Source organism: Myodes glareolus, chromosome 2, assembly GCF_982192425.1.
Source record: "Myodes glareolus chromosome 2, mMyoGla1.1, whole genome shotgun sequence".
Taxonomy (NCBI): domain Eukaryota; kingdom Metazoa; phylum Chordata; class Mammalia; order Rodentia; family Cricetidae; genus Myodes; species Myodes glareolus.
The window spans coordinates 66,469,174-66,487,478 of NC_142027.1; the positions used below are offsets into that span (position 1 = coordinate 66,469,174).

Below are 18,305 nucleotides of genomic sequence, written 5' to 3' on the forward strand. Positions count from 1 at the left end.
ATCAAATGACCCTTTCACAGAAGTTGCCTAAGACCATCAGAAAATAGATATTTACATGACAATTCATAACTAGCAAAGTTACAGTTATGAAGTAGCAACAAAAATAACTGTATGGTCACCACAGCTTGAGGAACCGTATTGAAGGGTTGGAGCATTAGGAGAGCTGAGAACCACTGATCCATGTAGATGTCTGTGCTTCAATTGTGATCCTGCAAAGACATCTCAGTGAAGGGCAGGGGAGAGAGAGCTTTTAAGCAGTTGGATTGCGTGGTTTATACAAGGTTGAACAAGAACAGACCCATACACCTAGAGGACACAATAACCCAACCTGATGGGGACTGAAACTGTAGGTAGTATCCTTCCACACATTGTCCTATCCACCTCTTTTTCTGGCTGTTTACCTTCTTTAAGATAAACCTGCAAATGTGTTTTCTTGAGTTTTGCCAGCTGCACTAGCAAACTTTTCTATTCTGATAAAATACCTTGACAAAAAACAGCCTGGGAGGAGAGGATTTATCTTACAACTCTCAGGTCACACCCCATCATTGAGGAAGTTAGGTCAGGAAGTCAAGGCAGGAACCTGGAGGCAAACACCAAGGAGTATCTGGCTTGCTCCCCGTGGCATTTGAACAGTCTTTCTTTCCTCTTCCTCCTCTACTTCTTCTACTTTTTGGTTTTTCAAGACAAGGTTTCTCTGTGTAACAGCCCTGGCTGTCCTGGAACCAGTTTTGTAGACCAAGCTGGCCCCGAACTCAAGAGAGCTGACTGCCCTTTGCCTTCCAGTTGCTGGAATTAAAGGAGTGAACCACCACCACCATCATCCAACTGATCAGTCTGCTTTCTTATGCAACAACCCAAGAGCACTTGCTTAGGGATGGCACTGCATCCAGTGAGCTGGGCTCTTCCACATCCATCAGTAATCAAGACAAATGCTGTGGAATATTATTTTAACTGTGTAAAGGCTTGTTATAATTGTTTATGTTGCCTTTAATTTTGTAAAGATATGTTGCATTTGTTTCACCTTACCTGTCTGTCTAAGGCCCCTGATTGGTCTAATGAAGAGCTGGATGGCCAATAGCTAGGCAGAGAAAGGATAGGCAGGGCTGGCGGGCAGAGAGAGTAAATGGGAGAAATCTAGGTTTGAGGGAACAAGAAGAGAGAACAAGGGAGAAGGAGGGATACACCCAGGGCCAGAAACCAGCCAGCTTCCAGCCAGTCATAGAGACTGCAGGAAAGATATCAGAAGTAAGGAAAAAGTACTGAGGCAAAATGTAGATAAATAGGCTAACTGAAGTTAAAAGAGCTGGCCAGAAATGAGCCTAGGCTAGGCCAGGCACTCAGAACTAATAACAAGTCTCCGTGTCATGATTTGGGAGCTGGTTGGTGACCCAAAAGAAAAAGCCTGGCACAAGACAATACCCTATGGACTTGCATACAGGCCAATCTTATGGAGGCATTTTCTCATTAAGATACCCCTTCCCAGATGTCTAGATTTATGTCAAATTGACAAAAACTCACCAGCACACTGATCAGGCCTATTAAGGGGTTCATTAGGAACCCTGATGTACAGCTGGTCAGTCAGTGGTGAACTTGTGACTTGCATCTGAAGCAGGTGTTTAATGTTTAATGTCTGTTGGCATCGAGACCACAATCTGTTGACTCTCCCTCCAGGGACAGTGTCTGAACTGGACTGGAGTTTCTGCAGAACCCACTGTTCGCTTGCTGGTGAGGTGAAGTCCCTATGCATTCTGAGATCACGGGAATGAAGTGGTGTCTGTGTATAGTAAGAGAAACCCTTTCTTGTGCATCTTCAGAATTGTCCTATTAAAGAGCCTAAGGGTTTAAGTGTGTGGGCACAGATCTACCATGGCGCACAGACGGAGGTTAGAGGACAACTCGAAGCGTCAGTTTTCTCCTTTCACCTTTGGGGAAGCACCTTTCCCAGCGAAGCCATCTAATGGCCCCGAATTTACTTGTGTTTATGAATAACAGTTGATATTTGAGAGCAGAGAGATGACCCAGCATTTCTTCTTTATATTATTTTGTGTTTCTGAACTTAGATGAAGAGCTGTGACCTGTTAGCTCCAAATAAGTAAACACATTAACTTAGGAACACTGAAAGTAAGTATACTTAAAATGTTAATGAACAAGTCTATGACAATGCTTTACAACTCATTTTAATACATTCATACCTAAAAAAACCCTCTATGAAGTCTGAATATATTAGTCTATTAAGGTCCTTCAGAGGTTGTAGCACTATGAAAATACAGCAGGAGGAAATCTTGGATCCGGCAGAATGCTTAAATGCCCAAGTACCAAATTCAGCTACACCAGACAGGTGACTTGTACCAAGAGTTGCCGACAGCACAAGACTTAGCTTCTAAGAGGTCAAAGGTGTTTACACAGAGAGGTGACAGCAGGCAGTTAGGAAGTGCGGGGACATCCATTGCACATCTGTAATCACAGCATCAGGCTGAGGCGGGAAGATGGAAGTGTGAGGTCATCTTGGGTTGTATGGCAAGATAGGACAATGGGCTGGTACTGAAAAGCAGAGAGGGCAATATAGTTCATGTTAATTATAGAACAACATTCTCAGCTAAATGATGGGGAAAAACTGGGACAGAGAGACAGAATTACCACCAGTGCCGAGATTTGCAAACTCTGTCATTTTCAAAGGCAGTAAGAAAAACCCAAATCTTACTAAAAAACAAAATTATTAAGGTAAAAGTTGGTTGTCAGCATTACCTAATCAGTCTGACTTTAATTTTGAAAGGTCTTAAAATGTACATTCAGGAAAATTATAAATAAAACGTCCAAGACTTAGGGATCATCTATTTAGGGTATCACCTATATTTCCCTGGACCAACCAATGCTTTGTATGAGGTGGGTATACTGGCACCTTTCTCTCAGAAATGTTAATGCATGTCATCAACAGCATGGCTTATAACCCAGAGGATCCCACGTATAAGCACACTATCACTCACATATAAACAACAGATATTCCAAAGCAGAGAGGAAACTTTAATTGCCAGCTCCTTTCCCATTATCCTTCTGGACAGCCACAGTCCTTGGTACCCGCACCACTGACCCGGCACTTCCACACGGAAGACTCTCTCTGTGACACAGTGAGGCACACAACACTTGCTTAGTTAGCCACAACTTTCTTCTCTTAGCAATTGTTAATTTCTTAAGAGAATTTGTTTTTATAAGCTTCAGGTGTTAAAACAGAGCAATAATAAATTTATTCCATTATTATTTCATACATAATTAATAGTATAAAATGTTCTCTGTAAGGAAACCTAAAATATACTATGAATGCAGCCAAATTCTACTATTAAAAAAAAAAAGCACCCTGTCAGTTTTCTTCCAAACTCATTTCTCCAGAAGGCCAGTCCTTAAGGACTTCTGGAGTCGAGCAATGTTGGCATCCAAAGCTGCCAGGCCATTTCTGAAGTCTTGTTCATCATGAGACGTGAATGTTGAGAAAGAGGAGATGCTCCAGTCTGACGTCAAGTCGGAATTTAGGAAGCTGATATCACTGACAACACTGCCCTTCACTGGGACAACAGGGCTGCGACAAGCTGATGGCCCATGATGTGTGGCCTGTTCCTCTGGGAGCTCAGCTTGAGCAGCAGCAGCAGCGGCAGGGATCTTACCGATCGCTTCCTTTATTTTCCTGAGGAGCTGCATGTCCTCTGTGTCAGATGGGCTGGGAAGACTCCCAGGTGCATCTTCTGCATCATTTCGTGAAGAACAAGCTACAGGTGCACACAGTCTAGGTTCTCTTTTAGAGGTGGGTGTGATGCCGCTGGCTAGCTGTGTTGTAGCAACACTTCTCATTGGCTGGGGTGACAGTCTCTTAGAAAGTGGCGGCTGCTTTTCAGAAGTGCTTCTTGCAAAAGGAATATAAAGTGTACCATCCACATTAGACTTATCTTCTGTCAAAGCGATGGTTTCACATTCTGTATCGGAATCCTCTACCACAGCAGTAGAAGCCACACCAGGTGCAGGACCCCCACCCAGTGCCCTGGTGTCACTCTGTGGAGGGCCCTGTGCAGGCAGCTTGTTTTCATAGGGCCTGTGAGGCTCTGTGGCTTCCTCGTTTTTAAGGAGCGCTGAGCAAGCAAAGCTGTGATTTATCTCTAGCTTATTTAGGTAGCTCATTATGGATGTGTGAGAAGGGGCTGGGTCCTGCTGAAGTTGTTGATCATAAATATTCAGAAGTGACTTGGTGAGGTTACTCCCCATCTTGCAGTGGGCAGTGTCCACACTGAGATCTGAGAGCAGCTTCGCCATACTGTTCTGTAAAGTTCTGCCAAGAAGAATGTAGTATAGTCATTACTGTTTGTTTTATGCAATTTGCTAGCTCATTTCTAATGCTTCTATTCTTTAAAAGAAGGACTTAAAGCAAGTATGAAAATTAGTGTTAGAAGGCTTTGACAACAGAAAATTACAATAACAAATGACAAAAGATCTTGATTTATCCATCAATTTACTATCATACCTAAAGATAAAGGCTCACAATTTTTTTCTTAAGGTATAGAAATATTTTATTCTTGAGTAACATTGCAAACTGAATCTTTTGAGTTTAAAAAAGAAATCAGCCTAGTAAGAGGTATGCTAAAGTAAAGCAGAATTTCTACATTAAATTATTAAGTATATTCATAACCTAAGCACATTATATATGATATATAATTTGTATATAACAGACATCTAGCTCCAAAAAAGCTTATAATTAAAAACGAATCATTTGGAATAAAAATAGCTACCAGGATCACTAAAGGAATAGTCAGATCTACTGGTTTTCTGGCCTATAATTACTAACTTCTCTGAAATGTTAAAAAGTACTTGAAAATCCAATGATTACCAAATGTCTCAAAAAAATACCCTGATTTTTGTAAGGTTTCTATAAAAGTATAAAAAGTAAGATAGATTTACTTATTTGGAAAGAGACTGAGTAAAGAATGAAGATATTTAGAGCCTGTGGTCAAATCTCTCACTTTACTGATGAAATGAAAATCAGAAAGCCGAAGAGGTTAAGAGACGTACCCAACATCATGTGACACGAGGGCTCGACACGGTAGATGCACATCATGAACTATTCTGCGGTCCCCTGACAACTTTATGACAGAGCTTTAACGGTTAAATAACATGCACAGGATTACTTCGCTAAGATGCAGCACGGCCGAGAGTCCAGTCAGGCCTCTCTGTGTCAGAGCCAGGGAGCTTCACTCCTTCCCTATACAGTGCCCAGTTCTTCCCTGGAGTCAATTGGTTCCCCATAATCTACAACCCCATGGTTTTTTTGTTTGTTTGTTTTTTTTTAAAGGCCTTATACAAGTCTGGAATCTTTAAAGTGAAATAGACCAACACATTAGAAATTAAAAGAAAAAGGGTGACAAAGGAAACTATCGGGGAAAAAGGAGGAAGAAAGGTCTGTGGCTTGGGGTTTATAAAGACATCTAATAAGAGGCCTGGGTTATCTCACAGGAAGCGAGGTTACCTGGTTAGTTCTCTAAGTCGAGCAACCTCAGCATCACGCTGGCGTAGTGTTATTCCCAGTATCTGATTTTCCTTTTCTGCAGTCTCTAATTTAAACTGAGAATCCTTCTCATTGGCCAAGGCATCCTCTAACTCTAAAGCAAACAACAAAAGCAACTTCAGTTTCCTTACTGCTTTAGAGACAAAGGCTATACTACAGTTCAAATACACACCAATTTTTACCCTCGTCATCTCAATGTCAAACTGCTGTTTATTCTGCAGAAGAGTTTGCTCTTTGTCTTTAAACATAGCCGTAAATTTTTTGTTTTCATCTCTCTGGTTTTCTATCACTTTTAAGAGTTCTTCATTTTTACTCTGTAGTAACTCCTGGCTCTTCAGTGACTCTTGCAGCTGACTTTGCAGTGACATATTCAACGACTGCAGGGAGAACACTATAAGATAAACAAATCAAACAGTTGTTTCCCAATTTTTAAAACATGCCCCCAAAATACCTGTTTTTAGGAAAAGAAAAGTCCTTAAGTTCACTGATTTCCCTCAATAGTAAGAAAGCACAAATAATGCTATGTAAATGTTAAATACATTTTACAAAATAAATGTATTCTCCAATCGATATTTTAGTTATAACTTGTTTTTACTTTTTAAAACAAATAAATAATACATCTGCAAATAATTATCTCAAAACTCCACAAAAATGTCAAAGAAGCCACCGAATAATTCTCAATATGTTCCCCCTATCCCCCGTTAGCTCTCACACCAGAATCACACACTATTAATTTCGGTTACTTTACCGGCAAATACTTATGTTCATAATGATTTACATAAAATATATATTTAAACACAAAAGAATCATACTATCCCACAGTTGCTAATTTCACACCTTCCCCCTTGTAGATTGTTGCTATCAGCCCACAGATCTTCCAGTCTTTGTCAGAGCTGTAAAAGTGCACGCAGACTTCCATGTAAGGAAGTCTGGAAGATTCATCTTCGAAATGCGGTGAAAGAAAACAGCAGAAATAACACACACAGTGAGCCCTTGCCTTCAAGAGATGAGGTCTGTAAATGGCCTAAGGAAGACCTTGCAAGGAAGCAGGCAGGAAAACCAAGGATGGGAGCACAACCGGAAGTCCTTCCAGTTGGCTTACTGGAAGCTGCAAGGGAAGTGCTCCTCACAGGCGCCACACAAACCACAGCAGAACCATAGCAGAGCGCAGGAGTCCAGGATACTACTAGGAAACTTACATGCTTCCCTCCTGCTTTTGCCAGAACTTCAAGGCAAAAGAAGGCTGCAGAGACCAACGGCACTCTCCCTCTCCCACATAGCAGCACTGGAGCACTCTAGAGTCAGAAGGATCCAGAGACTTCACCTTCCAACTCTGTGCACCTGCGCCAGCAATTCATTCCATAAGGCTAGCAACCTTGAGTTCCTAGGCTGAAGAATTATTTTCTGAACTACACACTCAACTCTACCTGATATAAGGACCACTTAATCATTGCAAATCCTCTAACTGAAAAAATACAGCTTATTAAAACAGACAAAAAACAACCAAGCAATAAAATAATACTAGAGGTATAAACCTCAGTGTGTGGCATAAGAAACAAACAGACAAAAAATCCAAGACAATACAGCTTCTCCAAAAATTATTGTTCCTACAGCAATGGCATCTGATGAAATTTATAGCAAAGAACTAAAAATAATGATTATATGTTGGGATTGGCCAACATATAAGCAAGAGTGCTTGCTTTCAAGGACAAGAGTTTGGTTCCCAGCACCCATATTTGGCAGCTTACAACCCCAATATGCCTTTCTGGCCTCCATGAGTACTCACATGAACACGAACACACACACACACACACACACACACACACACACACACAAATAAAGAATAAAATCTTTTAAAATATGTTCAAAGACACAAACAACAGCAAAAAGAAACACAGAGAAAAATGCTCAAGAAAACCCATGCTGAATTGCTGAAAACAAAACCAGAAGCAGTGAATCAAACAAAAAGCTCTGTAGAAAGTCTCTGTAACAGACTGGATCGAGGAGAGGACAGAACACTGGAGTCTGAAGAAGGACAAAGATAAAATAACAAGGCACCATGGGAATTTCAAGATATACCCGACACTGAGAAAAGACCAAATCTATAGGTAATGGGCACCGAAGGAGAAGAATCTCATTCTACATGCATAGAAAAATAACATACATTTTCTCAGAGTTGGGAAAAGATTCAAATCTAGATAAAAAAGTTACATAAAACACTGAACAGGAAACAACCTCCCCTTGTCAGAATACAATTAAAACACTTTCCTAATTAACATTAACTGTCAACTTGGTACAGCCTAGAACCACCTAAAGAGAGAATCTGAACTGAGCAATTGTCTATCAGATTGGTCTATAGATGTGTCTGGGAGGGACAGTCTTGATTGTTTTGTTAACTGTGGGTAGCGGTATTCCCTAGGCAGGTAGTCCTAGGTTACATAAGCAAGCTAGCTAATAATGAGCCAGAAAGCAGGGTTCCTGCCTTGACCTCTTTCTCTACGTAATGTGACCTGGAAGCACAGGTCAAGTACACTCTTTCCTCCCCTAGGCTGGTGTGGTCAGAGTGTTTAATCACAGCAACAGAAGATAGAATAAGCACACTGAATATAGAGAACAAAGAGCAACTGAAACCAGCAAGAAAGGGACACCAAGTCGTATATAAAGGCAGGCCCATCAGAGCAGCGGAAGATCTGGTAACTGAAACATCAAAAGCCAGGAGGGCCCGAAAAGTTAAATTTCAAGTTCTGAAGAATAGCATTGCCAACATAGACTATTCACCAAGAAAATTACCTGTCATAATTGAAAAAATAGTAAAAACTTTCCATGATAAAAATAGACTAAAGGAATTTATGACCACTAAGATGATTCCAGAGAAGATGCTAGAAAGAGTCTTTGACTGAAGAAAAACACAGTTCCACCTATGAGGTCACAAGAAAGAACAACACATACTAGAGTAATAACCGACAAAGGAAAAAACTAAACACAACAAAATCAACAAAATGCAGCAATCAATACACACCTTCCTAGGTTGTAACAACTTCTTAGTTGGTAAACAACTGAATACCAATGCAGAGCCAACTCCATAATCAAAAGACACAGCTAGTAGATTAGATCAAAAGACAGGAATCATCTATGTACTGCCTCCAAGAAATTCACCTCACCACAAAGACAGACACTACCTTATGGTAAAAGAGATGGAACAAAGTATAAGTAAATAGTAATTTGCACCTAGAAAACAAACAAGGGTCACTGTTCTAATACCTGACGAAACTGACTTCAAACCAAAACTAGTAAAACAAAAAAAAGGTAAAGGTTACTTCCTCCTTATTAAGGGAACAATCAATCAAGAGGACATTAAGATTTTGAATCTATGTCCCTGAATTCCTGGTATACCCAACCTCATAAAACTAGATGTGAAGTCAGAAACGAACCCCACTGCAATGGCAGTGGCTGATTTCAGTCTCCCACACTCACAGACAGATAAGTCATCCTGACAAAAATTAAACAGAAAGACCTGATATTACAGGTCAAATGAACTTAACCAGGTATCTACAGAATATCCCACCCAAACACTGTAGAAATCACATTTTTTCCCCTCAGCAGCTCATAGAAAGTTCTCTAAAATAGATCGTGTATTAGGATGCAAAACAACTCTTAACAAATATAGGAACACTCAAACAATTCCTATGTTATATATCTGATCACAATAGAGTAAGATTACAGATGAACAAGAGAAACCCCAGGAATGCACAAACTCAGGTAGGGGAGGAGACACCACCAGTCATACCTACAACTGGACCTGGTATGCCACAGTACTGATCTGCTAGGCAAGAAGTGCCCACTAAAGACTGCCGAACTGTAACAGAGGCAGCCAACCTCTTTCTGATTAGATTTGAGCCCTGCTACACAGGAGGGAATTCGTACTGTAAACCTCATGACTGGAGAGGTCATAGGCCCTAGGGGGAACTTGCTTATTGTTGTTTTGCTAAATGGTTATGCTGTCAAGCTATCCTCTGAAGATTTATGTTTATACTTATAGATCTATGCTGCTCTTGGCTGTGGTCAGAGAAACTTCTTTTTTCAGTGGGAAACAATGCAGAGACTCATAACTAGTCAAAGTGCTGGAAATAAAAGACTCAGAATGTCAGACATAAATGTGACGTTTATGTTAACCCCATTCCCCAGGTTCTGGGAACACAGAAGAGGGGCAGATCGAATCAGGAGCTAGAGGCTGGGGAGGAGCGCTGTGAACATAACAAGGGTATTGCACTCGAGCTCACAGCAGCTATGGTTACCTGCATAAGACCAAACCAGTCAACCTACCCTAATAGTGGAGAAATTGCAGGCCTGCCCAAATGGAGGAGCTCTTTGTAGTTGATGGATCCCTAGGGTTGAGTCATTTTCTTTGGGGGAATGCCATCCGTATGCTGCCTATGCTACAATAGAAGGCCACACAGCGACATACTTGGAGGCAACAATAATTCAATTCAGTGGGGTTTTCAAGAAAAGAAGAGGGCATGAAGTGGGGCAAGGGATGTGTTGGGAGGTCTCCTGTGTGAGTCAGAAGTGTGGTATTGAGGGGTGGGAATAATGAAAATGCATGGTATATGTTCATGAAGTTCTCAAAGAATAAATGAAATTACATGAAAGTATATGGCAACATTTTGTTTATCTAGTGCAGTCTTAAGTGACTGCTTACTGTGTATGAATCACTAATAGAATCTGGATATGCAGCAGTGAGCAACACAGACAAGGTCCCTTTCACCTGGAGCTTGTAGGAAGCAAATTATTATAAACAGTAATAAATACTCTCTGAAGAAGTACACCAAGGTAAATGATTATGAGAATACAAAGAGATAAGCTACTTAGAGAGGCAACTGCTGATTCCCACTTCCGTATGGCCTCCTCTCTGGCCTTCTTCCTACCCACACCCTTGCTAACAGCAGAACCAGAAAGACCTACCATAAATCACTCTGAAGCTAGGCATTTTTGAAAAGTGCTTATTCTATTGGTTGCTAGAATTTTCCCCTGCTTTGCAATAGAGTTATACATTAAAAGAAATAAGATTGTTATGTCATATATTACAAAAGAACTTTTCCCTATTCTGCTGATACTTTTTGAACATATTTTATCAGTCAGAAATTGAAAAAAATTCTAGGGCATCAATGTACTTCTTTGTAATATCACATTTACATTAGACTCAAGAAGAAACTCCAAGAACATTAAAAATCGTTCTCATCTGTTCTTATGCTCTTGTTTTTCTCTGTGAAGCTCTGTGATCCATAAAGACAATTTGGTATTCACCTTGTAATTCCAGCAACTGAGTAAGGATGGAGGATCAATTGAGCCAAGAAGTCGAAGAATAGCCTGAGCAACACAGTAAGACCCCCATTTAGAACAAAACATCAGAAAAAAGAGGGGTCATTTGACACTATCTGTCAAAACAGCCACTATAAATACATTTTGGCTTAACAATTTTCCTAGAAATCTTGCCTGTAAAATGTGTATGCATGTGCAGACATTGGGACAGAGATCTTCACTTCATTGTGGCTCACACTGTAAGAAAGGCTGAAAGTACCCAAGTATCTTTCAGAAGACCTTAAATACAGGAGAGTCAACAAGAAGAATACTTATGTGGTTATTTAAGATATATCCATATTTATTATCTTGTTTTCTCTAGATAGGGTCTTACTGCATACACTTCTTGTTGGAGTAGTACTCAATATGTCGCCCAGGCTGGCCTTAAACTGTGACAATCCTCCTACCTCACGAGTCCTGGGATTAAGATTAAATTGTAAAACAGTTATTCCTAATTTTAAAGTTGATAAAGCGAGAAAACCCACTTAGACAAAGTAATTGAGAAAGCACCAGTCTGCACCAGCATTCCCAGAGTGACAAGGACTTCGTCTCACCCTTTAGAGCTCTTCTACCTACACTCAAGGTCACGAGGTGCCTTTTACCTACACTCAAGGTCACAAGGTGCCTTTTACCTACATTCAAGGTCACGAGGTGCCTTTTACCTACATTCAAGGTCACGAGGTGCCTTTTACCTACACTCAAGGTCACGAGGTGCCTTTTACCTACACTCAAGGTCACGAGGTGCCTTTTACCTACATTCAAGGTCACGAGGTGCCTTTTACCTACATTCAAGGTCACGAGGTGCCTTTTACCTACACTCAAGGTCACTAGGTGCCTTTTACCTACACTCAAGGTCACGAGGTGCCTTTTACCTACACTCAAGGTCACGAGGTGCCTTTTACCTACACTCAAGGTCACGAGGTGCCTTTTACCTACACTCAAGGTCACGAGGTGCCTTTTACCTACACTCAAGGTCACGAGGTGCCTTCTACCTACATTCAAGGTCACGAGGTGCCTTTTACCTACACTCAAGGTCACGAGGTGCCTTTTACCTACACTCAAGGTCACGAGGTGCCTTCTACCTACATTCAAGGTCACGAGGTGCCTTTTACCTACACTCAAGGTCACGAGGTGCCTTTTACCTACACTCAAGGTCACGAGGTGCCTTTTACCTACATTCAAGGTCACGAGGTGCCTTTTACCTACACTCAAGGTCACGAGGTGCCTTTTACCTACACTCAAGGTCACGAGGTGCCTTTTACCTACACTCAAGGTCACGAGGTGCCTTCTACCTACACTCAAGGTCACGAGGTGCCTTTTACCTACACTCAAGGTCACGAGGTGCCTTTTACCTACACTCAAGGTCACGAGGTTCCTTTCGAGTTTTCTCTTCTTCTCTGAGGCGCTGGTTCAAACTTCTTAGCTGCCTAAAGGAAATAATGAAGACTTGTAAAAATCTTAAACTCATTTTACAGTATATATCCGATACCCTATCAAAAATACATAAATTTACCAAAAAAGACAAATACTATCATCACCTGTCCATCTCAAATCCCAAACCAAACACAAGATCTAAATGAACAAAACAACAAAGCCACACTATTCAGGGGTCCATTTTGAACATAGCAGCCCCTGACCCTGACAAATACTTTTTGTATCTATAGAACACACACACACACACACACACACACACACACACACACACACACACGAGACAAAGTCTCAATCAAATTTCCAAGGCTAGTCTTGAACTTGAAATCTTCCTGCCTCAGTAGCTGGACTACAGATCTGCATCACCAGAACCAGGACAGATAGTTGCAGAACTACTGTTTAAGACACCATAAACCCTGCCCCAGTTTCCAAGACTGGCCTGGAACTCAGTATTATAGCTCACAGTGGCTTGAACTTCGGATTCTCCTACCACAACATTTCAAGTGCTGGAACAATACTCATGCACCATCACGTCCAGCTGTTTCCTTTGTTTTCCATATCTTTACCTTCACATCTCTTTTGAAATAATAAGTGTGTGTATATATACATTTACAGAATCTTTACTACTGTAGTTTACCTTTAAAAATAACTGCCATTGCTGTCAACTAGAATAGCTGTAGGTGTCAACTACCAGACATACTTCTGCTTCATGTCTGTGATACATTAACAACTTGGGACACGTAAGTCTATGCCTCCAGCAATTTCATTATTAGATGGAAACGTTCATTTTTAATAGCTACTTCATCAGAATGTTGGTATCAACAACATGGTCTTCACAATATGTACCTGCTTCACAAACAAGAATATGTAAGTAGGTACTGATAAGGACAAAGCAAAAACTCTCTGGTATTTAATATCTTTCCAGGACTGGAAACTTTCTGAACTAAAGTATTTGATTTAGTTATTGAATCTAAAATGATAGTATCCTTACCAAATACCATTCACAAGTATTAATTCTTGATAGATTAGAGTTAAGAACACAAAATATACCAATAACACAAAATCCACCAATACAAATTTTATAAGAAAATATAAATAATCTTTAACTAAGGAAGGCATCCCTAAGCAAGACTCAAAATCCAACAACCATCAAGTAAAGAATATAAAGTTTAAACACATCACAATTTGAAGCTTGCTTTAGAATTAAAGTTCTGTAAAAAGATAAAATAAGCAATTTATCTAAGAAAGCTAAGTGGTTAAGAAGCATCCGAGAAATGCATTGCTTGAGGAGGGGATGGCTTACCACAGAAACGAAGGGCCTGAGTTTGGATTCCTAGTGCTCACATGACAAGTTGGGCATAGCGGCATGATGCAATTGGCTTCCAGGTATATACACAAATACATGAATGTACAGAACACACACACACGCATGCACACACACTCATACACTACAAAAATATAAAATAAAAGGAAATAGTTCTTCATTAGTGACAGTATAGGGGAATTTTCTCAGTCAGTAGGAATTTATTGTAACCATTTGGATTACAGTTTGGCATCATCCAAGCTATAAAACATATATCTTTGACAAAATAGTTTTTAAAATTAATTTCATTTCATGTGTATGGGTGTTTTGCCTGCATGTCTGTGCACCACATGTAGGCCTGGCGCTAGTGAGGCCAAGGAGGGTGTCAGACCCTCTGGAGCTGGAGTCACAGATGGTTATCACTGTCATGTGGGTGCTGAGTCTTGCAAACCTGGGTCTTATGTGAGAGCAGCAAATGCCCTTAACCACTAAGCCATCTCTCCATCTCTGGAAAGTTGGTTTTACCCATAGGTTACTTACTCTGAGAAATAGCTATATAAATACAAAATCATGTAAAACATTACAGATATATACAATATATATAGTGTAAATTCAATGAGAACTGAAAACAACTTAAGATGTGATACACATTATAGCTCATCCATATGATGAAATACTAATATACATTGAAAAATAATTAACTATACATATGCACTGCCATAGAAAGATCATGAAAAACGGCTTGGGGCTAGCTCAGTGATAGTGTACTTTCGAAGCATGTACTAGATCTTGAGTTCAATATCCACCACTGGGGGAAAAAAACAAAAAACCTCTAAGACACATTATAAAGTAGAAAAGAATAAGCAGCAGACAGAACGCTATTTTTTTTTTCCTAAAGGGTTCCCCTCAATAACAAAACATGCAGAACAGAGTGATGACCCAGAAGATAAAACAGAATAACTCTTCTGGTATCTTCCAGAAAACCAGTAGGTACCTTATACGGGAAAATGCTTTTTCTTATCATCTTTTTGAAGCTGCTGTTCAGGTTCTTCTCCTTTAAAACATTAGCCAATTTGAACTTTCTATCACTCGCTACAGCCTCCCACCCCATCCTGTTCTCTAAGAACTGCCCTCTTAGGTGTGGAGGGCCTGCGGAAGGTACAGTTGCCAGAGAGCTTGTGTAGCGTGGGAGTTTGCTGTGCATGACCTCAGCCCCAGCGCTTGGAAGGTGAAGACCGGAGCTCACTGACCAGCAAGCCTAGCAAAACAGGAATAAGATGAGCCATTGAGGAATGGCTCAACATCTTCGTCTGGTCTCCACATGAGTATGCCTGTACATAGAATTCATTCTCTCTCTCTCTCCCCTGCAGCTTCATTCTTTTGGCTGACTCCTGTCTTAGCCAAGGTGCACCCTGGAACTCCTCCCACAGTGATGAAAACACCCCTTCAGGCCCAACGGTACCAGGAGCCACTACTTTTTCTCTTATTCTCTGCTTTTTAAATTTTTGCTGTTTTATAAATACTAAAAATTAATAAAATAATCTCTCAGGAATGGATATCACATATACTATTTTAAATGTGTTCAATTGAAATATATTTGATTTTAACCAAAGACAGATGACATTTAAGTAAATATTCTTTAGTTGGTTTACTTTCATGTACCTGTTTGGAGATAAAGCATATGCACACTAATATACATATATTTAAAGTGTATTTTGTCATATGGTATGATAAAACCTTCACAATAGTAAGATCCACATCATTTGGAGTTTCCTTGGGCCAGTTTCATACCCCTCCTTTTCTGGACACACAACTAACCATGGTTTAGACTGTTTTCATTTCCTAGAGTTTTATAAAAATGGAATCCTGAAATAAATATGCGGACATCCTGGCTTCTTCCAGTCAGCATAACGATTCTCAAGTTCATCCATTCTGCTGCATGTATCAACAATTCCTTTTTTTTTTTATTGCTGAATAGCACTATGAACACCTGTCAACAGACATTTGTTTCCTATGAATCTAAGTTTTTATGGACATATATGCTTTCATTTCTGAGAAAATGCTGAAAAGTGGACTAACTAGATCATTCAACAAATTTACGCATCATTTCTAAAAAACTCCCAAACTTGTTTCCAAAGTGCTCTTACCATTTTATATTTCAACTAGCCAAGATGGCTCCGCATCCTCACTAATAATGGTTTGTTCTTTTGATTGTTGCTATTCCAATGAGTATACCATGATGTTTCATTGTGCTTCTACCCTGCAGGTTCCTAGTGGTTGATGATGATAACTATCTTTTTGTGTTCTTATTTGATTTCCATGCATTAGAACCCTAAGCTTCACTGATGTGGGATGCCCCCTCTGTATGCTGTGAATGTTTTATTACCATCGATTAATAAAGAAGCTACTTTGGCCTATGGCAGGGAAGAATATGGATAGGTGGGAAATCCAAGCAGAGATACGGGGAGAAATAAGGCAGAGTTAGGGAGACGCCAGCAGCGGCTAGAGGTGCAAGATCCTAAAGCATTATTGGTAGGTCATGGGCATGTGGCAACACGCAGATTATTAGAAATGGGTTCATTTAAATATAGAGTTAGTCAGTAAGAAGCAGTGGTAAACAATTATAATTAATATTAAGCCTCCGAATGATTATTTTATAAGCAGCTGTAGGGACCAGCAGGCGGGAGAGAAACTGGTCCAGCAACACTGGGTGGGACAGAGAAGACTTCCAGCTACACTTCACACATGTCATGCAAGAGATCTCCTACTAGGCCACATATGTCCTCAACCCAAGCCTTGTTTCGTTTGGTTGTATTTATTTATTTAGAGGGAGGCTGTGTAGGGTTTCCCTTGAACTTAGGATTACCCTTGCTTCTAACTTCTCTCTTTCAAGTGCAGGTATGTGTTTCTGTGCCTAGCTCTGTGTGTTTTCTGTAATAAAGTTACTGTTCAAATATTTTACCCATTTTGAAAACAACACAAATAGAGTTACAACATAGAGTTGTAATTGTTCTGTATTCAGTCTATATGTAAGTTCTTTGTGAGATACATTCTGCACACTTTTTTTTCAAAGTCTGTTGGTGCCTCTTCATTTTGGGTTAACAGTATTTAAATTTTTGGAAAACAAAATCTGAAATTTTGAATTTCAATATAATTGCTTCTTCTGGTTTATATTTTGGGATTATTAAGAAGTCTTCTCCAGTAAAAGATATAGGACCCTCCCTATGCTTACTCCCACCAGCTTTTGTGCTGTCATTCTTTGCAAGTTATCTTGTATATGGCATGATGGTTGCAATTCATTTTTTAGTACATTTTAAAAGAAGACAGTGTGAGTGTGTGTGTGTGTGTGTGTGTGTGTGTGTGTGTGTGATGTACATGCTCACATTTATGGAGGCGCAAGTGCTGGTGCATATGCGCTACAGCGTGAATGAGCATGTGGAAGCCAGAGGTTCATGTTGGGTGTTTTTTCTGTTCTCTATTTTGCTGAGGAAGGGTCTCTCCCTGAACCCAGAGTTCACCGACTTTGCTAGTGTAGCTAGCAGCTTGTACACAGACCCCTGTCTCTATCTCCCAAGCTAGAGGCCACTAGGGCCATATGGATTTTTTTTAATGTAGGTGTTTAAGATACAAATGCAGATCCCCACACATGTGCAGCAAGCGCTTTTATCCCCAGGCCTCCAGAACATTATTTTTGAGGTTGAGCTCAGGATATGAAGCAGTGGTAGAAAGCTTACACAGTGCATGCAAAGCCCCAGGATTCATCCCAGAACACCGCATCCCACACCGCCCCCAACACACACCAAGGGACGAGGGACAGCGATGAGACACCAAATGTAAAGTGTTTGGAAAAAGAAATAAGACTGTTAGGAGATGCTGAGCTATTAATCCAGTAGAAACTAAAATGGAAGGAGGAAAAAAAAAAGCCCCAAACCAATATAACAATTCAATGTTCATATGGCCCAAGTTTTTAGTGACCTGCAATAGTCTTACTTATTTCTCCAGACAACAGAATAAATCTAAATTTTCACACATTGGCTCTCCCACCACCTCTCCTCAACTCTGCCCATTTGCTCTCAAACTGTTATGCTCTGTCTGGACTCTAATGAGCTTATATTTAAGTCTGCAATCAGGAAGTGATCATTAATCCCAAGTCACCTCACAAATATTAAGGTACTCTCTAAACTGAAGGTTCTTAATATGATGTAACATTCTACTCTGAACCTCCACCAAGGATATTTTGGGATGTACTAGGGGCTTCTATAGTTAGAGTCAACAAAACATTACAGATTACAGATATCTTGTGAGTTGGGAACAGAAAGAATAAATAAGAGACTACAGTGTTTCAAATATCGCAGAAGATCTGGACATGAAAATGCCCAAAGTACAATGGAAACAAGGCACTCAGCAGTTTTTCTTTTCGCCACAAGATGGCGATGCACTAAGTTGTGTGGGGAGGGTGGGAAGGGGAAGGATCAAGTTTCTAGTTAAAAACATGCAGTTTACAAATGTCTACAAGAAAAAAAAAAGAAAATCACTTCTAAATAAGCCCACCCATTCTAGTTTTTATTTATAGTGAGATCTATGAATTATTCTTTCCAAATAAAGATAAAAATAGTATAAAATTCCCACACGGCTACTGGAAGCCTCAGCCTATTCTAAGGAACTCTACCA

The 18,305-nt window shown here is 40.1% G+C and overlaps 1 protein-coding gene across 2 annotated transcripts in view; it reads right to left on the bottom strand.

Annotated features, from left to right (window-relative positions):
- Nucleotides 1-2,160: 2,160 nt before the first annotated feature.
- The window catches only part of Ccdc14 (coiled-coil domain containing 14), a 37,743-nt gene continuing 21,598 nt past the window's right edge, over nucleotides 2,161-18,305 (bottom strand). Inside the window, exons 10-14 of one of the 2 annotated variants that reach the window (XR_015736229.1) lie at nucleotides 12,257-12,327; nucleotides 5,715-5,933; nucleotides 5,504-5,636; nucleotides 2,985-4,312; nucleotides 2,161-2,541 (exon numbers count right to left, since the gene is read on the bottom strand). Coding sequence is in view for 1 of the 2 variants with exons in the window: in XM_087901136.1 (XP_087757262.1) it covers nucleotides 3,373-4,312; nucleotides 5,504-5,636; nucleotides 5,715-5,933; nucleotides 12,257-12,327 (1,363 nt within the window). In the remaining variant the exon portion in view is untranslated. Of the gene's footprint in view, nucleotides 4,313-5,503; nucleotides 5,637-5,714; nucleotides 5,934-12,256; nucleotides 12,328-18,305 lie in introns of both variants that reach the window. The other variant, XM_087901136.1, reaches the window with a different exon arrangement.